The following is a 25,359-nucleotide window of genomic DNA, read 5'->3' as shown; positions in this document are numbered from 1 at the left end:
AAGACTATGAATACCAGGAGTGCTTCAAAGCTGTGATGTTTCTTCCAGTAAAAAAAAAACAACAAACCAACAGAAATCCAACAACACCCACCCACAGCAAAAAACAGCACACACAAAAAAGCAACTAAGAGGTATATAATAAAACTGCGATGTACAAGAATTAATGAATTTAATTCCACAGGATGTGTAGGCAAGCTACAAGAATTCTTGACCAGTGCTAAAAAGTTGTTGAGGGTTCAGAAAGGGACTGAAGAAACTCATGAAATGCTATTCATGGAGAGCTGCAGATAAGGACCTGTAAATTCTGGTTCAAATTTGTCAGCTGGAAAAACAAACAAACAAACAACACTGGCAGCTAGGAAAGTATTCTGAGTAAGCAGATGTTTGGGCCATCTTAATATTCCTTCCAGGGTATCAACAGTCAAAATATAGTGGGCTAGGTGGATTTTTGGTCAGATTCAGTACACCTATTCTTACTGCTCAGCAATCTGCTAATCTTTACATCAATCAGGTGAGCAGAATGATTGGCTTGAATTAGCTCATTTTTATTATGATTTTAGTTGAAGCAGGGAAGAGAAAGTTTATGCATGGAGTTCCTCAGCCAGGGCCAGCACCCATGAGGATGTCAGGTGTATATGCTGGACTGAGATGTAGTTTTTGGAGTATCTACTGACAACTCCTGGGGAGGAAAAAATGACGGACTGCAGGAGCCCTTCATGACAGTCTGTATAAAATGAAGCACTAACATGAAATCCATGATTACAAATCCAAAGCAGCATCAGACAGAAGAACAGGAAAAGTATATTTAATTTTCTATTAAACTTCCAACCAGAATACATTTTCCCAAAACAAAAGTTAAAGCTTTTACAATTACTGATAAGAATTTCGTAATGATCAACACCAGATTTTCTCAGGAGAAAACAGGCAAAATGTTGGTTATACCCCCTCTCTGCTCTCCCAGAGAACCTGATTTTTTTTTCAAGGTGAAGTATTATCAAATTCTGTGAATCTCAAAGCAACATTCTAATCCCTGCTTAGTTCTGGATATTTTATTTTTTAATTCCAAAGTAGTAATAACAAAAGTATTTTATAGCAAATTCCTAAAGCCTGCTCTAAAAAAATGTTGTTAGAAATCCCCTTTATAAGACCATTTTAATTTAACCAGCAGCAAATTTGTTAGGATGGAAGTCTGAAAGCATTTGTATGACCTGCTATTACAGGTTTTTAAAAAATGCAAATCATTTAATTGATATGTCAAACTATTTATTATCTTCCTCAGTCTCTTCCCAGTTAAGCTGAACAGTAAGCAGCCTCATTCAACTCTAAGCTTTGTAAAATTTTTCACATTGATTAAAACAAAAATTGTCACAAATATCCACCATATACCATTTGTTAGAGTTAGTGCCTCAAGCTTAGCCTAAAAATATCTGCCATAGACAAACTGATGGAATATACTAAGAGAATTAAGGTCTCTAACCACAGAATTTAGGTGAGAGAGGTCCAATCAATCCCAGCCTGTGCCATATTACTGATAAAGTTTAGTTTCATTCTACTATGTTATCAAGAATATCAAGTACTGTTTACATTAATGAGCTCAAAGTTTAGCTTTGCCTGGCTGAAGTTGTAGATTCTGAAGTTTCATTGCCATGCCCATGTTCCCAGAAATCTTCAGTTTGCCTTGAAAGAATGCCTAAAAAAGAAAGATAGATTTTTTTTTTTAATGGAATACAACTTACTACCCTAAATGTATCCCTCCCAAAAGTTAGAGGCTATTTTGTTTGTGCAGGTCCTGTCCTGTAGTCTTACGATTCCAACAGCTCCAGCAGACATCTCACATTCACCAACAAATATATTTTCTGACAATAGAACGTAGAGCAGGAATCTGAGGAAGCTGAATGTTTATTGTATTTGTGATACCTGAAGCTAATGAGGTCAGTATTGCATGTTTCTTGCATTACCATAACAATGGGTGTGTACACAAAGCAGGGCAGAATACCCACTGGTTTGGTGATGACAGTTAATGGACTAAAAGCTCAATATTCCAATTCAAGGCAGGCAACAAAGCAATGGTGGACATACAGCAGATGCCACAATTGATTTCTTGCTCAAATCTCCCTTGGCTATTATTGGGTTTGTTACTGTTTGTGGAGCAGACATGCTGAAGACCAGGTTTTTTCCTCTAGGCATCTAAAAAGATGAACTGCATGCAACCAAATTGTAGATTTAACATTGTAATTGCTTCTCAGTTTCCTACATGTACATTAGAACATTTCTATCATGTGTTTTACTTTCAAATTTGTCCTAGAGAAACTTTAGTTTGTGCAAGTTCTTATTTATCATGAGCTCACTAGATCAAAAACTTACAATATGGTTACCCAGAGCATTTCAAATTTAGAAGTACAGAACAGCCATTTAAAATTAAGTTAAACATCCAGTATACTTGTACACTATGGCTGCTCTGACACAATGAGGAATAAAAAAACCCCCAATAATCATAGGCATTCAGTGGATGCCCACCTCAATCTCCACTTTTCAGCATCAAATTTACACTCACGCCAGCTATGAGCATAAAGCCCTCCAAAGAGAGGGCCAACATTCCTCCTTTCTTAAGCCCCACTGCAAACATTAGTTTCCCCCCTCTTATCTGCAAACCAAGCACTATTAATTAGACCCCCTCCTGCATCACTTACAGGATGCCTGAGATATGGGACTGATCAGAAGAGTAGATACTGTCTCTCCTGTTTAATCTTACTTTGGCCTCCTTGTTCAGACAGAGTCAAGAACTGTCATTTTTCAGATCAGCCATGGCAGTTTTGAAAGAGGGGTTTTATTTAAATTATTTCAACTCAAACACACTCAAAACACACAAGTCAGTCCTCTTACCACCTCATCTCTGCCATACTTACTGTTTGAGGATTCATTTTGCCAGTCATGAGAGCTAACAGATCAGTGTCAGCCATTGTGATTGTACAATCCGCCTTTTTATCTGTAAGACAGAGTCAACTGTGAAGACTCAAACTGAGAGTTGAAAGAGTAATAGAAGTTGGGACTATAGGTCAGCAAAATGGTACCTGAAGTACCTACAAGTAAGGGCCATTAGAAAATACCAGCAAGAGATCATCCAATAGCCAAGAGGTACCTGTGCCATCTTGTAGCACAGACCATCGAACACTGCAGAGATGGACCTTCCTGAAAGGTGCTAAGCAAATTCATTCCCTAAAAAGAACTAATAATCTACCTGTGATCAGACAGAATGTTAATTGCAAGCACTGACAATCATCTTCGATTTTATGAAGCTTAATTTTGCTAGTATTAACTCAGAATAAATGTGTTCTCCCGTGACACGCTCTGAAAATGCTCATCGCTGAAACTTCAGGCATTTCCTGCCCTCTCCTTCAATGGGAACAACATGTGCACTCTAAAAGCACTCATATGAATTAATTCAAATCCAGAAGTTTTTAGGGTCTTCTTACCAGAAATAAGCTGAAAAATTATTTTAATAAGCTGTGATAGAATTGGTTTTATATAAAGGGCTCAAAACTGCACACATCTCCAATGCTCCTATTATTATATGTAACTATTTGATAAAACGTTCCTGCAACAGAAAACAATGCTTATATTTTGTAATGACTTAGATCAATGAATTCCAAATCAAACCCCCTGTCATGTTTTTAATTAAAAGCTTTATGACGCAGGTTCATGGATACATGAGATTCTGAGGACAGACTGTTGTCTTTGGCTTTTTCTTTACCTTACTAAATGCATGACTTCAGATATAAGGCAAGACATTTTCAAGGCGAGGGTACAAATCCTTTGCTTCCAGTACTTTTATGGGCTTCCCCATTACCACTCAGTCTGTCTCTCATTTATGTCTGCCTTTTTCAAAATGGAACTTTATGTCAGCTGGTACAGTATTGAAGTCAGTCAAGTTCTATTGCTTAACTAGCTGCAGAGAAGTAACTTGACCAGATAAACCAGCTTACTGCCCACAAGCGTCTCCAACAAAACAACTGAAGAAACAGCTACAAATTATATTTCTGTCCCAAATTCAACAAAAACCCCTGGGTTTTAGTATTTATTTTTTATTATGATACCTGTAGAAGTTATATTACAGATCTGTCTGGAGCCTCCAAGAAAACATGCAATTATCTAGACAGAATTCAGAGTAGGAGTAATTTAATTCTTGGTCCAAAACATCACGGATTAAAGTTTCAGTAGTAAGTTTAAAATTAAGGTAGCTCTACACCCCTTTTGCTCAAGGTCACTGTAGCTTAAACAGAATATGAATTTACGATATTGGCATTATTTGTATGTGTTTTCTGCAATGACTTAATAAAATAGCACTGACCTGAATTAAATGCCACACAGCCTTTACCGTTTTTCACATCTACCACCCAAGTTGCTTCTTTCCCACCAGGACCATCTTTTATTTTGAAGGCAAAGACTCCACCAATTTTCTTGACATATTGTTCTCCTTCCTATAATGACCACAGAATGTGCAAATTATTAATTTACTTCAAAATAATTTCAAAATAGATTACATGAAACATGAAGTAATTTTTAGAATCTTTATCCTTTCTACTAACATCCATTCCCTCTGGTTAGGCTTTATTTAAGCACCATAAAAAACCCACACACAAACACAAACTATGAATATCTATATTAAAATCTATCAACTAAGAAAAATTACCACTGTCCTAACAGTCTTGTCTTGAGGTAAGTCTGACATAAAGTGATTTCTTCCTCTAATCACACTTACAAAGCAAGCAACAAATTTTCTTATGTCAGTTAGCAAGTGCCTCACATACAACCTGAACCTGCCTTTACTCCAACACCCCAATGGAGGTAGAAACTGTCTGAAACAATTTAATTTAAAATCATGGCACAGCACAGAAAGATTTCTGACACAGTGGAATTTAAACCTGTAACATTTGTTTCAATGAGCAGTGCGGAGGAAGTGACCGAAGCTACTATACTCCCACCGGGTTTCACATACCCTCTGTCACAAATTAAAACCCTGTTGCAGGTAAAAGAAGGAGTCAAATACCTCTTGGAGCTTCTTTTCAATCTCTTTGAAGACCAAATGTGACTTAAACCCATCAACAGCTGCACTCAGAGGCACAGCAGCAACACGGCCGGCGCTGAAAGGAAAAACCCCTTCATTTACACACCTTTCATCACATGTTCAGCATTTACAGATAATCATGACTAGGCCCAACACCAGCAAGAACAGCCAGGCTGGAACGCTTTACCAGTATGGAGCAACTACATGGTATCACAACAAAGCCTACTCTGATGGGCTTGACAGCTTCAGTTACCTAACTCTTCATTTCTGCAAAGACACGCAGAGCCAAGGTAAGTACAGCGATTTCCAAAGAAATGGCAATTCCAGCAGCAGGAAAAAACAAGTTTACAACTATTGCCATCTCTTGGCAGCAGAATTCAAAACTGTGGTCAAGTTTGATATTGCTAAAGTGGCAGAACTGCTTGAGAAATGTTGCTATAACTTATTTGCGTGGTACTAACACTACCGTCTAGATGTGTGCTTGGGCAGCAACTGTGGGACTGTCTCATCTGAAGAAAACGCTTCAGCCTTGCTAATAAACTCAAGGCTGTAATAACAGGATGTAAAGTTTTAAGGCTGTGGAGAATAGTCATGGGAAAAGAAAAGGGGCCTCCTCTATCTGTAAAGAAGTAGACAAAACAATGTAAGACCAGCTAAGGGCCAGGGCTTGCTGTGAGCAGCACTGTGAATGTTGACAAAAATCAGAACACTTGTTTGTCATGTGTTCAGTGCGTGATAGGCAACATCCTGGGAACCCAAGGTCTGTGTCTATGCCAAGGAGCAGGTGTGAATGCTGTTTACACTCTCTGCACCCTGCCTGCATATTCTCAGTTCCCCCTGTAGAAGTATGTAAGGGAGCCTTTTTCTCATATTAAACGATTCCATTGCTTCTCACCCTGGAGTCCGTGTGTTAACCACCGCAAAAGGTGACCAAAAAAAGAAAAAAAAGCAGAGCTGTTTCCAAAATGGATCAAGTCCTGCTGTCATTTACCTTGATGTGCATTCTTTGCAGCTATTACTACAGCAACTAATTACAGGCTAGATCTGAATCCAATGATTAAGTCTACGCGCACTAGTAGAAAAAAATGGTGTAAGTATTTACATAAATATGAAACGTTAATTACACAATATGCAACATCATTCAATTACACAAGTGGTGTCTGAACAGATTAGCCCCACTGTTTCATTCCAAAGTCTGACATACGTTGCTGCAACACGTTGCATCAGGTTATCTCCCAATTAAAAAGTTCTCTGCTGAAATCCTGGTATATTGATGCATTTTAAGTGTTTTAATTCCTGTCCATCCTAGCAGCTTGCAAGACAGCTCCACAGCAGTGTTCTCCTCTCTCTCTAAAGCATGCTACAATTTCAAGTGCCAATTCTTTAGCCAGGACTGGACAAGTAACATGCCTGAGTGCTAATGAGTACTTAGAATAGCACATGCAACACGTACAGATGGAAGCAGTTCTTCATGAAACCAATCCAGTAACAGCTCTAGCAGTGGGCATCTCTATTCCCATGGACATCTTGCCGTTTGTTGTTTGTTTTTTGGCAAGTCCTTAATTTCAATTAATTCATTTGAACATGGCCTGTTCTTGTTTTTTTTGTTGTGGGTTGTTTGGGTTTTTTTCTCTCCAAACATTAGACTTTTCCTTACAGGAAATCAAGCGAGGCATTTTCGTGGGCAATTTTACTCTTTTAAGTAGTTTGTAACTCACAGTGCATATTGTTTATCAGGGTTAAGACACTGTGTAAGTTACAATCTCCGCATATGCCTCCAGGGATTTAGGTACACACCAGCTCCTACTGCTGAGAAGTGCGAGTCTACAGTGCAAACTCATTCTTAAAAGAAAACAACCAACGATCTGAAGCCCCTGGAGCACCGCCAGGACAAACTGCGCTCAGCAGCCGACACCTCTGCCGAACCCACGCTTCAGGTTTCCACCGACAGCAAACCAAGACCCGCCGACCAGCGCCGGGCACGCAGTCCATTCCTGCTCCTTTTCGGTGCTCGCCAGCCCCAGCCCGGGAGCTGCCAGCCTGGGAAGGCCTCCCCGCGCAGCCCGCGCCCTTCCCTAGCTCCTCCAGCAGCCGGCTCAGGCCGCGGGCAGCCCCCCAGCCGCGGCACCCGCGGCCGCCCGGCCCGGGGCGCGCACCCACCTGCCGCTCCCGGGGAAGCCCATGCCGTAGAGGGTCACCACCGCGGCCCCGCCGAGGCCCAGGTTGTGCTGCAGCGCGACCTTTGCCCCGCGGACCTGCCGCCGCCCCGCCAGCCCGCGCAGCTGCCAGCAGAGCTCGGCGCACTGCGCCAGGCCTGGAAAATCGAGCACAGAGCGGAGCGGGTCAGGCGCGCCCGGCTGCTCCCCCGGGCCCTCCCCGCCGGGCCGCCGGGCCGGGCAGGTCTCGGCGGCTGAAACGGCAGGTGAGCCCCTGGGCACGCCAGCCCCCGCCGTCACGTTCTCCCTGCCTCCCCATCCCCCTTTCTGCAGCCCCAGCCCACGCGCATCCCCTGCTTCCCTCCCTTCGGGCAGGGCAGGGGGAACCTGCGCGCCAGGCACCCGGCTGTCCGGGCAGCCGAGGGAAACACGGCCAGGACAGCGAGCGAGAAGTTCTGTAGTTCCCGCTGTAGGTGAGAATTCTTAACAGGTTCATTTACACTCTCCTGCCTCAGGGAGAGAGCCTGTATCACGGTGCATCCCACCCTGGAACGGTTTGGAAAGGGAAGGTGCTGGTGTGACCTCTGATGAGCACATCACCCACGATTTCCTAACACTCCACCCCCCCCCACTAACTGCAGATTATTGAGCTGTTTGTTTTACAAGCATTCCTCTTCTCCAGTTTTCTGACAACCTCTCATTTCCAAGCAAGGAAGGTGAATTATCTTCCCAAATCCATTCTTAAGAGCCATCCCATTTGGAAGCAAGCTTAGCAGTTTAACAACAAAAACAACAAAAAAAGGAAAACCTACGTAGTTGCTGGGTAACAGTGACTGAGCTCCTGTTGTAAACATCAGATAAATATTTTGACACCCAAGGCTTACCAGAAATAGTTTTTGTTACAGCTAACAAGGGTACAGGCTATCCAAATGCACTAAAAAAATCTCCAAAATCTGAATTTTAAGGAATAACAGCGTATGAAAACGGTTATTCAAATTACATTAAGCAAGTGGTAATGATCAACTTCACACTCCAGCCCTTTCACTTTGAGCAATCCTGCATGGTCAACCTGCCCTAAATACATCAGTTGGACATGAGAATCCTCTCCAGAGCTGCCTTCCCTCTCAGGGAGCCCTCATGGCTGTCACAGGCAAATCCAGGTGGGAAGCACCTGCCTGCACAAGAGCTGGATCTCCTATCTAACCAGCACCACGAAGGGAAATGGTTTGGCATACCTGTAGCACCAAGTGGATGTCCCTTTGAAATCAGGCCACCACTGGGATTAATGACCCATTTTCCTCCATAAGTATTGTCTCCTCTGTCAATCAGGTCACACGCTTTTCCTGTAAAACAGTATTTATAAAAGGAGAATGTTCCCTTTCTTTGTTAAGTGGTTTTGCAATTTTACTGTCACTGACCCCAAAAACACCAAGTCAAAACCAAGGCAATGCTACAGCACAGATCTTTACCAAGAGCAGACTGAAGTCAGCCAGACTACATTAATGAGACTTCCTTATGCCACTGAAAAAAGGGTAACATGGAAAAGAGGTAAAAGTGCTAGTCTTGGATGCAAAAGCTTTTTAAAATTTGCTGGTTTGTTCCTACACAGTTTTATGATATAATTAATACAATGAAGTTGTTCATTATTTTATTAACGAAACTGCAGTGGTAACTATGTCTTTTGTAACACGGGATAGTTGTAATCTGTGACCTCCAGGCCATGAGAATCCTGGTGGACACCACGTTGAACATGAGCCACCAAGGTGCCCTGGCCACAACGGCAGCTAATGGTATGCTGGGCTGCATTAAGACAGTAACTAAAACCCCTCCTAAGACTAACACTTAGAATTCTTTATCTTTCCAGACAACCAGTTCCCATGCCTTCAGCAGGCAGCTCTCCCTCACCAGTCCCTTACTGCTCTATTGTACCAGCTCCTTCTGTCTATGTTACTAATATCTCAGTCTAAAAAAGATCTGCCACATTTCCTGTATTTGTAACTTAACCTCTCGCATTGAATGTGAATACCAGGTTAGTTTTGAACATCTAGATCCACAATGTTGTTTAAGCCACTGCACTCATCTCTATGTCTAAGTAGTTTACCCATCCCAAGGTAAGTTTCACATACTGTTAAGGTCAGGCTGAGAAAAAGGTGGTGAGAATTCCACTGTTAAATTACCACACAGAGGACTTACTGGTCAAACAGAAAAAGTATCATCAGGATTCTTCTTAATCTTCGGTTAAAGGAATGAAGCTAAAAAGCTTAATGTAGTTATGTAAATAGTGTCAAACTTTTACCATTTTTACTGCAGATACCCTAAAAACACTGCAAAGGAACCAGTAAAAAGCAAGCATTCAGAGGCAAATATTTGAAGACCTACAAACACAAGTTTTCCTGAAGATCTATGAACTTCCCTAAGAAAGCTTAGACTTAATACACCATCTAGTGTCAGAGTATGAGATTTTCTAAAAAATAGTTAAGCACAAATTAGAGAACAATTAGATTATTTATGCCAAGCAAGGATACATTTAAATATATCAAATACTGAAGTAGTGGTTGATGCACTATTTATTTGAAAACAAACAAAAACCTCTTCAGTAGAGAATTGTAATGGTTTTACTTATATACAGAATTAAACTCCACTGCCTGTTGTAAATCCACTCACTTCAACAAAATTAAAACTAATCTGCACTGTGCAGTGTTATACAGCTGACTCTAGAGGCATGTTCACAACTTGCTGACAACTCTGTACTTTCAAAGGCAAAGAGGTTTCAGGATTTTGAAAAAGACACCTGCAGAAGCCAGCCATATGATTTAATATTCTTGTCCAATACTTTAATATGCCTTGTATACTCTTCAGAATGCAGTTACCTGTTGATTTGTTAAACTAATTCTAGAGTTTTCAAGTCTTCTTTATGTTACTACAGCAGGAACTGCATCGCTTTCCTCTCATGAGGCTAGCTAGGAAGACTTCCCAATATAGAAGATCTGTCCAGTCGACTAAGTTCTAATTATAGTAACAGATAAAAAAAGCTATTTTTAATGCTATTTCAATGAAACAATGATCTGCATTGATGCTCTTACCTTCTGGACAGAGTCCCAGAGCTTCGTAGGTAATGAACTCATTAACTGAGAAACAGTCATGCAGTTCAATCACATCAACATCTGCAGGTTTCAGGCCAGCTTTTTCAAAACACTTTTCTGCAGCTTTTTTAGTCATGTCATAGCCAACCTGGAACAAGAAGAAACTGCAAGTTAAAATATCATGAAAGAAACATAGCTAGCAATTTGCAGGAGGTGGCATTCTAATTTATTTTAATGCCTCACGTGTTACAGTTTTTAATATCTTATGGATTGTATAGAAGGAAAGAATACATTCTAAATCTCATTGTTGGCATATGGAAACTTTCCTGGGTCACATCCTCTATCTTCTCAACCTTGCACACAAATTGCTCCTTTGCATGACTCAGACCAACAGCCTTGAAACAAAACAAATCCTCAAACTGTCTTGCTACCTTTTTCTAACAGTCATCTGACTAGAACTGTATTGGCAACCCAAAAAGAACATAACTGCAGTAGAAACCATTGGGTATTCTAATGGACTTAACTGGGAATTCTAATTGACTTGATATCCAATTATTTTAGTCAATTTGCACTGAGATACAAATTTTGCAGTTCATGTCTTTCCCTTCCTTCTACTCAAGCAAGTAAAGATGACTTTACATGATTTCAGCTTCAGCATTTCAGTATTACAGACATAAGTAAAATTGCTTTAAGTTTCATCACTCTTATAAACAGAGAAATTAAAGGAATGGGTTCACATGAGACAGATTACATTTCTTCCTGTTCAGCTTGTTAAATTCCTACAGCATCATTAGGACCTGCAGGTATTAAAACAAACCACAAACAAACCCTAGGAAGTATCAGGGAATACAGAAGTGTAAACTTACCATCTTCATACAACTGTTTTCTTCAAATGTGCTTGGATAATCAGTAGCCATCACCTGGGCAAGAATTTCCACAGCTTTTGGCTGCAACTTATGTCTTCTCACAAACTCCTCATTAGCCAAAATTGCAGCTGCAGCACCATTTGATGTTGGACTGATTGAAAGAAAAATAACATCATCATTCTAAATTATTAAAGTCAATCTTCCATAGAATTACCTTTTAAACAAACAAAAGCCAAACAGACAAACAACAAAAAAAACACTTTCTTTTGCTGACACCACTGAAACTACAAATTCCACAGGTGCTTGCTGGGCACTTTCAGGTTTTAATGCTGTCCATTTCAGTAATGTTTCTAGCAAACATTTGAACAGCATGACATCAAAATAGAAATGTATGATTAAGGTTTTTCTATTTAGAAAAATCAAGACCTTTCCCTGGTGGTAACAACAAGCCTTTCAGGAGTGTACAGGAAAGGCTGAAGAGAAGAATTAACACTTAGCAACAATAGAGATGAATTGGTAAAAGATACAGAAAGACCTCAGTGCTCCAAATAACAAGCAGTATTTCAGCTTACTGTATTATACTGTAAACATCCAGATAGTTTTTGATCAAGATAGACAATTCCCATGTGTTTTATTTATAAGGTTTACTTAACATAATCTGAAACTTTTAACTTACAAGCAAGCAGACTTTTATTTAATAGAGATCCTATCACATTTGTCTCAACATCAATATTTATTTCACAAGGCTAAGTCCTCTCCTTACCAGCACTGTAAGACAGTCAAGAAATCAAAAATTTTGCGAGACTGCAGAACTTCATCCAATGTGTATTCCTTCTGGAACTGGGAATACCTACGGAAAACACACAGATGCCACCTTTGTTTTAGTATAGCCTTCAGCAGCAGACATACTAATATCACACTATCCAGCAGGTATAAAGCTCTTTTTACTAAGCACAAGGTACTGGATATAGAATTTGTGCTGGGTGTAACGCTAAAAAATAAGTTTTTCATGGATTTTGTAGCAGTAATAATGTGCAACATGGAGGCAGGCAGAGGACGTTACTCACGGGTTGTTAGTTGAATGCTTATGGTTCTTCCACCCAATTTTGGCAAAGTACTCTGGATTTGTCCCTGGAAGGAGAAGGAAAGCTGTGTTGAAATCCTTGGTTTATTAAAACAGTGCTAACCTAACATTTTAAATGTTCTGTCGTAAGAATTGGACCTTTATAAGCCACTCACTGCTAGCAAAACTTTCTTTAGAATTCAACTTAGGTCTAAACATTAGATGAAGACTACTAAAACTGGTTGAGTTTCTGCTAACAGAACATCCTATTTGCATGTTTGATACTAACAGAAAGAAAAGAAGTGCATTTGATTTGAGGTACTACCACATTGCTGAAGCCTGAGCTCTCATTTTCCTATCTACAAAACAGCATCAGTGAAATATTGGGAGTCTAAAATTTTTCCATAAGCTAGTCTAGAACCAACTGCAAACAAAAAGATGCCCAGGGGGCTCGAGTGCTGTCTTGGAAGGAATTCTCTTGTCTGGCAAGGGGTGCAAAAACAGCAGTGCTGGCAGCACAGTGCTATACTTTGAAACACATACCCAGAAGCTTTTGTCAAACAATTCAGTCCCAAGTCTATCTATCCATCCTAAGTAACAAGGGAAAAATACAGGAAATCAGACAACCTTCTGACACAGACCTTACAGAAGTACAAAACAAAAAGTTAGTGTGACTACCAGACACGTTGGATCACTGCCTTCCTTTCCTCTCCTTATGGTTTTGTTTGCCTACACATCACCAGCTTCCTGTAGGTGACTCTTTACCCAAGTATACTCCTGTTTCCATTAGCTGTAGATGTTGCAGCTTTAATACTTGGTAGAAGAAAGGACACAGAATGCTCTTTCTAAAAAGCAAAACCCCAATATATATTCTTTCAAATCACTTCATTAAGATAAGACAATGACAAAATGTACTTTAACATACCGTATTTCTCCATATGTTCTTTGCCAGCATTTGCAAACATCTGAGGTGCTACTGGAGCACTTGCTAAGCCATATTTATTTATCATAATTTCCAAATGCTTGTCCATTGGATTAGTTCTGTCTGAAAACTAAAAAGAGAAATAGTTACAAAGCAGGTCATAATTTCCTCCTCTTTTCAACATCACCACAAAAGTGCTGGATTTCAAGCAAAACAGAGGGGTTTCTGATATTTTAACAATTCCACTGGATAGTATGTTGCACTTCAATGACACATTTTGAAGCACACATAATTTCTCAAGTATAAGAAACAGCAAATAAGCAGAAAATGCTTAACTTTAGAATCACTGCACTGATTCATGGCAAGGACCACCCCTCTGTGATTCCTACCACAGTCACTATTTTCAGCAGAGGACTTCAGGTATTTTCCACCTCAGCTTAAAATTCCTATAGTTAATATAGTTCCAAGTTATAAAATTAATACCATGTTAGTATTTTCAATGAAGCTTAGATGAAATATCATAAAGCATGTTAAATATAACTCTTACTCATTTCAGTCAGTTGTTAAATTTATCATTTCTCTCCCAAATATCTGCATATATTATGAAATTTGGCACTGCTGTAGTTTAAAGACACATGGGCTCTAGTAATGCTTGCTGTGAGGCAAAATACAAACAAAATCCCCACATTTCTCCAGTAAAAACCAAGAAGAGACAAGAAAAAGAGGTTTACAGAAGCCTTTAGAACACTTTTTGGGAAAGTGTGTTAACTGTAAGCATCAAGCCAAAAGCCAGAAGATCCAGACTCTTTCTCTGATTTGCTGAGTCATTTTGAGAACAACATTTCAATTGCTCAGTGCTTTCATATTCTATCAGTTATTTTCACTATTCCCTAGTCAGTGTATTCTTGGCAAAATACTAAAAGCATGACATCCTTTGTAAAATTAATTCTAAAACATCCCATGCAAAATTTGTATATCAGAGTCATTCAACTCATTAAAAGTTTCTGTGGATCAAATTCATGGTTTATTTTGTAATCATCTACAGCAACATCTTAAGGCAGTTGGTGTTGATGAGAGGTGTTTTTAATCTACAAATACAATGAAGCATATAAAGTATTTCAGACACTTACACCTGAAGCAAGGGATCCTTTTGCCATCCTCTCAAAGCCAAGTGCCAGAACACAATCCGCCAAACCTTAAAATAAAATTTGTGGCTATTTAAAACACAGTGTAATTACAAATGAGATTATGTACTAACAACAATTCAATTACTAGAAATACACAAGTAGACCTAACAGCTGCTCTTTCTCCCTTCATTTTTGAAAGGTACAAATTGGGGTGGGAATGGTATTGCCACAAACATACTGATATTGAAGAGTAAGAGATCACTAGAGGGTTTGGTTTAATTTTTTTTAACTGTTGAAGTGCAATTATCTTAGATGACCAAGCACCTATGCCTCTGCTGCAAATACTAGAATAATCATACAGAATGTTACTATAGTTTTCATTACAGAAATAGCATTTAAGTGCAAGCACTAATCAAAGTCCATGAAGGTACTGCAGAAACAGGAGGAAACACTCACTTGTCAGTTCCAAGCATAGTCAGTCACAAGGCCTTATTCTCTTCCCCTCCATTCCAAAAGTGCAGTAGTCAAACACTTATTTAACTCCAGGTGAAACACAGAGAAAAAAACCTAAACTTTTTAGCAGATTCTTCTCTCCTTTTCATCCTGCAGTCTAGTGTCTTGCAGTACTATTGTTCTGCACTACTCCAAACAATTCTTAACTGGCTTACTACTTACTAGGTTCATACAACTTAGGACACGGGAAGGGACGTTTATATCCACACACACCATCTTACTGCATCTCAGACAGCCTCCTGGGTTCACACAAATGCTGCAGTTCATAGTGACACCCTTACTCTTTAACTGTTTGCTCTTACATTTGTATATAAAACTGACCAACCTTTTCAGCTGGGTGAGGCAGGAAACAGAATTTGCCTCTGAGGACAGGATATTTACAGCTGAGTACTCACACATTCACCAGTCCCATTCTTCATTCAGGTTATATTTATAGACACACAGAATACATACTGCTCAGCCCCAGAGCAAAACCACTCACCTCCTTCTACTAGTTGCCTGGCCATGAACAAAGCAGTTGATCCAGTAGCACAGTTGTTGTTAACATTAACAATAGGAATGCCAGTTAAACCCAAACCGTGGTAGATAGCCCGCTGTCCACAGGTGGAGTCACCTTCATCCAGACACACAGCATTAAAATAAAGTTTATATTCAAACTTCACTAGCAAAAAGAAAGCCCACCATCTATGTACAATGCTACCACTTAAACTGTAAACTTGATCTTTCGAACTGTCATCTTGAGTATCTCTTGAGCATCCACAGTACAAGAACCTTAGGATGAAAATCCTTGGATTGTAAAAACAGAAATTTGTCCTGCTTCTGTGCTAACAGGCCATGAATCAACAGAAGATGACTGGACAGAAATACCCTAGAGGTGTTGCTTGGATAAATATAGCACCTGATCTTGCTGAAAGAGTTACTAAAACACATTTGGAAGACAATTTTATGGGAGTCTTCCCACACCTGTAACTAGAGCTTTAAACTCCACATGGAAACAGACAGACATCTGTGATCACCAAAACCAGTAATTTTAAAAAAGCTTAAGAAAGTTCTACCAACTGACACATAATTAAATACAATAATCCAAAATGTATGGGATCCCCCCTAATTTATCCACACAGATAGGGATAACTTTTATCCACATGTCTGCAAATATCACAGATTCCACAAATCAAATGATACAACTCACCATAAACATAACCCACACATGCCTGCTTCACTTCTGAATAAGGAATCCCAGCATCAGCTAAAGCATTCTGGCCTAAAAGAAGTTTTTTAAAAGTTTACAAGTTAAAGAAAAAAACAGAAGCTCCCCACAACCATAACAAGCAAACCTAGCTTAGTAAGTATGATTTGTGTATTCATGAAGAAGAAAAAGAGCTGTAAAAATTTCTTAGAAGATGCCTCAGGTCAATATAGTCCCACATCTTAATTCTCTTAAGGACAATTATGCAGTATCTGGAATCCTGAACAAGCTCCAGATAATTTAATGTAATCGAGTTCATGCACAAAGATTCCTTGTCCCAAAGAAAAGCATGTCTGAATAATACAGGTAGGTATGATTCTATTTAGATGTCAAATTCAATTTTAAGCTTTTTTTTTAACTTCAGTACTGGAAGACAGGGAGTTGAACAGTTACAGATTTCATGAAAGTGTTATTTTTTAATCAGTTTTAGATTTTATTTTTTTATACATGTATATGTATAAAAAATGTATTTTGTTTATATTGTATTATATTTATATTTGTATATTTATCTATGTACCAAAGAGTAGCTGTTCCTTCATATCTATCATAAGACTAAATGTAAGACTTAAAGTAAGTGTCAGCAGTCAAACTAAATGCTTGCTTTATTCTTAAATTACCTGCTTCCTTAGCCAAGTCAGGATAATCAACGCTCTTCTCATTAGGCTTTGTGAACTGACAAGAGAAAAAAAAATACATCAAAAACACAGGAACAAGTAATAGTGAGATTTAATACATCTTTTGCTCAAACTGATTTATTTAAAAGATTTATCTTTAACTTAGAAACAAGTCTTGGAATAACCAGTTTTAAACAATGCAAACAATTTAACTGACCCAAAAGTGCATGTACAAAATCTGCAGAATCCCCCAGTATTACTGCCAGGCCCTGTGATTGCTATGAAAATAGTGCAGGTTTATGGAAGCTGAGGATCATTTTTGCTCGGTGTTAAAGAGAATCCTTGACTCGTATGGAGATGGACAATAATCCTGTCCAAAGCCTGTGGGTGTGACAGTAACAGTCATCTTCACAGATTCACAATAATACTTCACAATCTTCACTAAGGCTTTGGTAAATACTTCCCTTCCACTTCATTTTGTAACAAGAAAATGCCTGTCCTTTGTACTGACCTTAATTCGACATAAGCCTCCCTTTCCCAAACCTTATTCCACTTAGTTACAAATCATGTTGTACCTTTCTCCTCTCCATTGGAGTAGAGGTGGTATTTCTGGGGTTTTTTTGTAGTGTGATTCATTAGTCCACCAACAGATACACGTGTTCAGCATTTTTCTATCACTAACAAAAGTAAATGCTAACAAAAAAATCCTCTTACCAACTACTTACAGTTCTACAAGTTATTTTACTTTCACCGTTAGTATATAAAAGCTAATTTGCTACCTCCTCACGCTTACCTCCCCACCTCCAGCCTTTGGCAACACTTTGGTGAACTTTCTGTAGTTCCTCCTGTCCTAAATTTAGACAGAGAACCTTCCTACCGAATGCCGTGAGAAAAACCAGTCAGAGAAGTGATCTTTGTAAATGTCTGTGAGAGCAACTGGCGCTACCTGGGCGAGCAAAGACGGAAAGAGGAGCGACGGGCCCTCAAACCACACCAAACTGGTAACTCACTGTATGATCCATTTCTGGAGAGGTAAGGCATGGTCTGTGGGGCTGACAATTACATACACAGGTTGTTGCTTGGAGGAGATACGCCAATTTGTAGCCGATACTACCACATGAAGTTTAACAAAAGAGATACAATCCTAGGAGGCTTAAAAACGCTCAAGATACAAAATACTGACAACTTGGCCTCTCCCACGCTGCTGTGCCTTCCTCCAGCCTATCACAAACACACGAGGTCCTGTAACTTCTGAAGTGACATGTTGTGATGCGGACCAATAAACAAACACCGCCGTCAGACTGAAGCATTTTACCTCAATCTCATCAGATGCTGGAAAAACACCCACGGAGCAACAAGTTATCTCAAAAGGGGAGGGAGGTCTGACTGCTCTGCCAAGCGCTGAAGTAATCTCAAGCCTCCCCCGGCGAGAGGAGCTCTGCCTTCAGCTTTTGCTCCGGAGGTGGCAGAGACACGGGGACACGCTCTGGCCGCCACCAGCCCGCTCTATCGACCTGCCGAACGCAGCTTCCAGGCGCTTCACTCGCCCGCCGGACACACGGAGCAAAGGTGAGCTCAGCGCGGAGCCGCAGCGCCCCGGGCCGGGCCCCGGCTGCCGCCACACGCCTCCCCTCACCGCGCGGGGGGCTCCGTCCCCCCCCGGGGGGGAACCCCACGGCTCCCACAGCCACCGGCAGAGCCGCACAGAGGCACCAGAGCAGAGGCACCAGAGCAGACCCCCTCCGGCCAGACCCCGGCCCCTACCTTGGTCATCCCCACGCCCACCACGAACACCCGCCGCTGCATGATGGCGGCCGCGCTGCCGAGGGAGGAGCCGCCTCCCCTCCCTCTTTAAGGCGCAGCGCCCGCCCCGCCCCGCCCCGCCCGGCCCCGCTGCCCGTGCCCGCCCCGGCCGCCCCGCAGCCCGGGGAGCGGCGCCATGATGCGGCTGGGGCGGGCGGGCCGCGCGGCGCTGCGCGGCGGGGCGGGCGGGCCGGTGGCGGCCGCGGCGCGGCGGGGCGCGGAGGTGCTGGTGGGCGCCGGGGAGCGCAGCGGTGAGTGCGGCGGGACCCGCCCCAGGCCCCCGGGTGGGCCCTGCGGAGCTGGCCGGGTGCCACAGCCCCTTCTCTAGCGCTCAAGGAGCGGGAGGAGCCTGCTGATGGGTTTCATCCGTTCCTGGGAAAAGCTCGGCGGCTCCCGGCCCGTCTGTGTCGCCAGCCCCGGCGCTGCCAGGCCCCGCCGTCCCTGCCCGGGCTCTCCTGGCCCCGCGGCCGCCGGGCCTTCCCTCGCTCGGGCGGCCCCGCAGCCCCAGAGCAGCTCGCTCTCGGCATCTTTCAGTTAACGCCTCGATACTTTTCTTCGAGAACACAGCTGCCGGAGGGAGCGCTGGGTGACCTTTTTTAAGTTAGGCGTGCAGGAGAAGGCGATACAGGAGTTTGCACAGCTGTGTTCTCCGGGTGTCAGTAAGTGCAGTGCCTGGGGCAGGACAGGACCACGGCGTGTCCCTGCATGTCCATGCATGAGAGTCACGAAACAGTTTCGAGTTTTGGTTCAGATTGCCAATGGAACTGCTTTCTGGTAAGGGTAACTATTGCAGGAGCTCAGGAACACTGCTTGGTAGTTTAGCTAGTCACATATACATGAAGGCAACTGTGGATTTCCCTTGTTTGCTGCTGTTACCTGTGTCTTTGTTCCTCTGTGAGACATCTCTTGTTTACTAACTAGGCACTGGCGTGGGCAGAGGAATAAAGACAGAGACCTTCCAGCAGGGCAGAAGGACACAAGGTGCATCTGTGTGCCTGCAGCAGCAGCACCAGCCTCTTGCAATGTCAAGGCCTGGGAAGGGAGCAGAAGTCCAGCCAAGGAAACAGGAGATGGTTTTTCTCACCAAAGCATACAGAAACCATTGAATAATAGTTTACAAAGCAAGGGAGAAGAAGGCAGATGTGGTCTTATTTTTCTTCTTGGACTTAGGAACTTTGAAGTCCTTTCCACTGATGAGCTTATTAACTCTAAATTAAACAGAGCTACAGTTTCAAAACAGTTCTGGAACACAAACTGAGAGTGACCAGTTTGTGCTATCCTCGTGCAAACAGCTATCCTGAGAGGATGGTTGTCTTCATTAAGGAATGCACTTGAACACAGGAAGACTGTACAATAAAAACTGAACTGAAACAGAATTGAAACATTTGAAACAGAAACCTTAGATAGTTTGGGTTTTTTCCATTTCTGCAGTGATTCCAAGACATATATTCTTAGATGTCATGTTCATTTTTTAAAAGTCTGCTTACTTATATTATTGACAGTGCTTCTGAATTTTACACTTGACTTGCATAACTGGATTTTTGTAGACATGGTCTGCCACCTCCACTTCTAAAATAACTGATTGTTTTAGAATATACTTTATATGCATTTTCAGGAAAGACAAGATGCAGCATATGCTCCCAGTTGAATTACTGTGTCAGAGAACTAAATGAAGTATAACTGAAATTGTCTCCTATTACTAAGGTATTGCTGAAATCCTAATGAACCGACCCCACGCGAGAAATTCATTGGGAAAAGTATTTGTAAATGAAGTGAGTATGGGCCTGGCCTGTGAACGTGTTTGGAATCATGATCAGTAACTAACCAATAAGAATAGTTGTGGGAAATGCGAAGCAAAAACTTAATCTCTTGCTTAAGATCAGTGGGAAAGTGCACTGGGGCAAGGCAGGTTAGCCTGAAGAAAAGGATTGTGATATGTCCATACTACAATAACTTCAGGTGCAGACTGGACAGAGACACTGGAGTTAGTTAAGTTAGCTAACCTGGATGCAAGTTTATGTCCTCACTTGTGTGATTACAACAAAAACATTGTCAGACCTTAGCAGATGATCTGTTCAAGGCTGAAATACCCTGGAGAAAGTCTTAGTTCATGCCTGAACAGGAAGGGGGAGTTTAAGGTACAGCAAAGGTTCATCCATGACTGGAATAAAACAAGAGATGGGGAAGTGTGTCATTCTGAGAAAATTCCTGGCACCTGCAGGGGAAAGAAAACCAAACAACAACTTTTATCATAGTTTAGGAGCTTGCTGTAATTTAGGTATATACATCCATATGCTCAAAGTTTCTCTTCTCTTGTTTGCATTCCCTCCCTTGCAGCTGTTCAGTGCTCTGGAAGAACTGCGCTTTGATGAGAAGGTTCGGGTGGTGGTGTTCAAGAGTGAGGTGAAAGGTGTCTTTTGTGCTGGTAGGTAGCAAAGCTCCACCAACTAGTGTTAAAGAATTTCATGGCTCTTAGGGCTGTGGGCTGATCAGATCACGCAGAAAAGCAGTTGGAAATGCCTGCTAAAAGAAAAATGAGGTGGCTTTTTTGCGCCTGAGAGGGACAGGAGGGAAGACAGTTCAGATGTCTTTTCCCTGTTCCTGGATTCTAAAGTTTTTCTCCCTGTTTAGGAGCAGACTTAAAGGAACGTGCAAAGATGGATGATGAAGAAGTTGGACACTTTGTTAAAAGGCTGAGAAATCTCATGGATGAAATAGGTAAATTATTGTCTCAGTTGGAGAATTTGTCCTAGACTGCCTGTACTGAGACATTTAGAAATGCTGCAGGAGGAAAAGGATGCCTGCCCCAGCAGGTTATCCATTTAGGAGTAGCTTTCCATATTACTCCAGCTTATACCTGAAACAAAGATCTTATTAGAATTAAATGCCAACTATCCTGCTGCCACTCCAAGGACAAGATGTATGCTGCCTTTTCCATGATGAAAAGCAGCACAGACACATAAATAATACCTGCTATCAAAAAGCATTTTATATACAGTTCTGTGTAATCCTTGGGAGACAGTGCTAGACAAAATGAGCAGTGTTGCTTGTCCCACTTTCCATACATGCTCAGAAACATTCATAATGCAGCAACGACCTAAGAATGTGGATTTGATCTCTGAATGTCAGGGGGTTTGTACCTACAACCTCCCCTTTTTTTTTTTTCCTGAAGGGAATATGGACTTCTGCAATTTATTTTCTTCTCCTATTTCTGAATGACTCTACTCTCACTAGAAAGGAATACCAAAGTGAAATCTGACTAAAATACCAATCAGAGCTGCAGTAATTAAAAAACTCAATGTAGAGAGAATGACCCTGTCTCACAAACCACAGAAGCAGTTGGGAGGGATGGTTACAGCACAGAACTACCACATGGTTCTTAAGTCTGCTTCCAGTTCCCTGAGTATCTTAAAAAGTATCTTATCAAGCAACTGATCTCCAGGTTCCTCAACTATGAGGTGACAACAGTGTTTACCAAGTGCATGAGACTTGGCTAACAAAAGCACCAGAAGAGCTAATCCTGGTAACAATGAGGAGAGATGGTGTCTTTGACTGTTTAACTGCAACAGCTGGATATTTGCATCATAAATTTGCAAGGACACAGTTCATCCTGTTTTGCATTGTAATGCTTTGTGTTTCCATGCTTCTTTGTGTGTAAAGGGAATGTTTTGCATTTGTTCCAAGTGAGAGGAACAGAACTTCTGGAACAGAACTATATAATCCATCTTGTCTTCTCCAGCTGCCCTGCCAGTACCTACAATTGCTGCAATAGATGGCTACGCACTGGGTGGTGGGCTGGAACTGGCATTGGCGTGTGACCTTCGAGTAGCAGGTTTGTGTGAGGCTGAACACAGCATTCTTCTTCTAATTGGTGACTACATTTTATAGAGAATTTGATGACACATGATATGAGAGCTGACTGCTAATGGAATCTCATAGGCTAAGAGAGGAATTTACACTGTTCAGGAAAGGAGTAGGCATTTGACCCGAAATTGTTACATTTAGTTACTACTGGGAAAGCAGTTTTGTTGCTTAAAAAATAAAGCTTATTTTTAGACAAGATTAGAATTCCTTCAAAAAGCTATTGGTAGAATTCAATAGTTGTTATGTAATACTGGATCAGCATTCTGGCTAGGTCTAACCTTCCCTACTTCAATCAGTTGGGACCTCATCTCTCGGAGATGGACATAGGTTAAGCACTTTCAGATTCAGACTTCTTAGCTACCTGGAGAAATGGAGTTTAGTGAAGCATTGATAGTTTTGTAGTTTTATTAATCAGTTCAGTATGGAAAATTTATAGTTAACACAGATCAAAAAGTAACTAAACTATTTATTTAATAGCTTCATCAGCTAAAATGGGCCTTATTGAGACCACAAGAGGGCTTCTTCCTGGAGCAGGTAACCTTCATTAAATCTTCAGACTTTTACGTTCTCAGCTGTATAGTAAATATTTTGCCATTACACGTTACATAAGCACTTGAAGTGTTTTGAATGTAAATTAGAAGTAGCATCTTACAGTGACCCAAGAGGTCACTGTTACAAGAGTTCTGTTCCAAGCCCTGTCTTGGACTTGCTATGAATTTAGGAGAGTCCCTTTCTACCTTTTCCTGTACTCAAAAGGATGCTGAAGCCTTTCAGATGCCTTGCAAAATGGTGTATTCAGCTAGTTGTTATTAAAGAAATACATGATCCCTTTATTTTTCAAACCTCCTTGTTAAATAAGGAGACAAAATACTATTGCTTTTTTGGGCACCTCTCAGAAATGGAAAATGGTGGTTTTGCTGTTGTCATAAGGTGGAACCCAGCGCCTGCCCAGATGTATTGGAATAGGCCTTGCAAAGGAACTCATTTTCACTGGCAGACAGATTGATGGACAACAAGCCTTCTCAATGGGATTAGTAAATCACACAGTGCCACAGAACAGTGAGGGAGATGCAGCTTACCAGAGAGCATTAGCTTTGGCTAAGGAAATCCTTCCTCAGGTAAGTGTATCATTCACGTGGTCAATGTGAAAAGGCATTTCTGCTTCCCCTAAGAGAGAAAACACACAGTTGAAACTCCTTCCTATGAAATATTGAAGTCTTGGTCCCAGATGTTTAAAGTCTCTGAACTCTGTCCTTTTTTGGGAATGGCATTTCTGTAGGAACAAATGTTAACAGCCAGATGCTTAACCCCTCTGGCAGCTTCACCTCTGAGCTGCGGTTGTGCAGACCTGCAGGACACACTGACACCTTGCACCGTGTTAACTGTAGATAACACCAAAGTATTTTTAAATATTAACTTACTGCAAATTTCTATAGACTAAAAGGTCATTTGGAGGTAGGATAATGATACTAACAACTACAGTATTATGAGCTGAGTATTATGTGGCTTTAGTAATTTTTAAATGTGATTTTCTTGGGTTTTGTTTGTGTTTTTTTTTTAATAAAGGCTCCATTTGCTGTGAAAATGGGAAAACTGGCAATAAACAGAGGAATGGAGGTAATAATTTATTTATTTTTTTAATACTGAGGTAAGTGAAGCAGATGGGCAGCTCTTACAAATTACTACAGAAAAAATGTTTAGAACAGATGAGTTATAATCCTTGTTTAGACAAGGCATTTCAGACCATTTGGGGGGGTTAAAATTTTTCTTTAAAGACAAAATTAATACGACCGGACTTTTTCTCTACAGTTGCTAACACTGCTGTTCTAACACAGGAGTGAAGGTCACTCACTATGAGTAAATGTTTATGGATGTGAGGGCTACGAAGTAGTTTTGAGGATTATACTTCAGCCAAATCTCACTCCTTCTCATCCCCAGGTTGACATTGCGTCAGGGATGGCTATTGAGGGGATGTGTTATGCCCAGGTAGGTAGCCTTCAGAATACTTTCCTGAAAGGAACAACTGTATGTTTTCTAAAGCCAGATATTCACAGTATAGACATTAAATTCCTTTTGTATTTTCCTCTCTGTAAAGGAACATTAACAAATAAATCCAAAGCTTTGAGAACATATTCAAGTGCAGTTCCAGATTTCTGTTTCAGAATGTTAACTGTTGTGTTATGCAGAGCTGCCTCTCAGCCTGCCTGAGACCAAAGTCCTTCCTTAAACAAAACCCTTTGTCTAAAGTAATTATATATTCTTAGTTTCAGCAGTATGTAAATTACAGGATGAGCTTCAGAAATGGTTTTAGTTTTAACTAACTGAAAAATAGATTGTTCTGTAGTCATTCTTTCTGACAAGCTTTGAGAGCATGCACCTTTCTCAGCTAATGGAACAATGTAACTGCTGTGCCTCTCAGTGTATTTTAAGATGGTGAAGTATTAAATTTATGGAAAATTGTTTTCCTATATAGTTCTCTATGGTCTTTGTCTTAGATGCTTTGCTAGTGATTTACACTGGGACTTACTGTGTCATTGAAAGAAAAGCAATCTTTGACTTGGACCACTACTGCCAAATTAGTCAGTACTTAAAAACACACCAGACTTGTTAAATAAAAAAACGTACCTTTTTTCTTTTAAATGTAGAACATTCCCACAAGAGACCGTCAGGAAGGGATGGCTGCCTTCAGGGAGAAACGACCACCTCAGTTTACTGGCAAATAATGCTTCCTAACTTCCCCTTTATTCTTTGAGATAAAGGAGGACTTAAGAGGACCCACTGCTTTCTTGGGATTATTTTTATGACTTCATTATGTGTACTTGCTCCTTGCCTTGGACTGCAGTTCTGAATACTCCACTGGTTCATTTTGCTGTAAGAATTTCCAAATAAAGATTTAACTTTACAGAGCTCATTTTTTTAAAAAGCATAGGTATGAAGTCAGTGGTTATGGTTCTCTCACAGAGGTTTGAGTATGGAGTATGTAGAAGCTTTGGCTCACCATAAGCAAATTAGAAAAAACAAAACCCAACAGACTATC

The 25,359-nt window shown here is 41.0% G+C and overlaps 2 protein-coding genes across 3 annotated transcripts; one reads left to right on the top strand and one right to left on the bottom strand.

Moving 5' to 3' along the window:
* Nucleotides 1-789: 789 nt before the first annotated feature.
* Nucleotides 790-18,488, bottom strand: SCP2 (sterol carrier protein 2). The gene is made up of 16 exons (XM_051625691.1): nucleotides 18,420-18,488; nucleotides 16,659-16,713; nucleotides 15,985-16,056; nucleotides 15,277-15,408; nucleotides 14,286-14,350; nucleotides 13,159-13,285; nucleotides 12,238-12,301; nucleotides 11,934-12,020; nucleotides 11,171-11,321; nucleotides 10,305-10,452; nucleotides 8,457-8,564; nucleotides 7,226-7,379; nucleotides 5,048-5,141; nucleotides 4,349-4,478; nucleotides 2,907-2,986; nucleotides 790-1,690 (listed from the first exon to the last, which is right to left on the bottom strand). Exons 1-16 carry the CDS (start codon nucleotides 18,459-18,461, stop codon nucleotides 1,595-1,597), a joined length of 1,605 nt encoding a protein of 534 aa, XP_051481651.1. The 5' UTR covers nucleotides 18,462-18,488; the 3' UTR covers nucleotides 790-1,594.
* ECHDC2 (enoyl-CoA hydratase domain containing 2) lies at nucleotides 18,005-25,224 on the top strand. 2 transcript variants are annotated; one of them, XM_051625693.1, is made up of 10 exons: nucleotides 18,005-18,224; nucleotides 20,163-20,230; nucleotides 20,796-20,883; nucleotides 21,090-21,176; nucleotides 22,198-22,290; nucleotides 22,800-22,856; nucleotides 23,253-23,440; nucleotides 23,889-23,939; nucleotides 24,261-24,308; nucleotides 24,968-25,224. In XM_051625693.1, exons 2-10 carry the CDS (start codon nucleotides 20,180-20,182, stop codon nucleotides 25,043-25,045), a joined length of 741 nt encoding a protein of 246 aa, XP_051481653.1. In that variant the 5' UTR covers nucleotides 18,005-18,224; nucleotides 20,163-20,179; the 3' UTR covers nucleotides 25,046-25,224. The 2 variants fall into 2 exon arrangements, with proteins under 2 accessions (XP_051481653.1, XP_051481652.1); XM_051625692.1 differs by lacking the exon at nucleotides 18,005-18,224 and adding an exon at nucleotides 18,596-18,709.
* Nucleotides 25,225-25,359: the final 135 nt, after the last annotated feature.

This window comes from Apus apus, chromosome 7, assembly GCF_020740795.1.
Source record: "Apus apus isolate bApuApu2 chromosome 7, bApuApu2.pri.cur, whole genome shotgun sequence".
Taxonomy (NCBI): Eukaryota; Metazoa; Chordata; class Aves; order Apodiformes; family Apodidae; genus Apus; species Apus apus.
The sequence above is the reverse complement of the archived record's forward strand: the minus strand, read 5'-3'. Positions and strand labels throughout refer to the sequence as shown.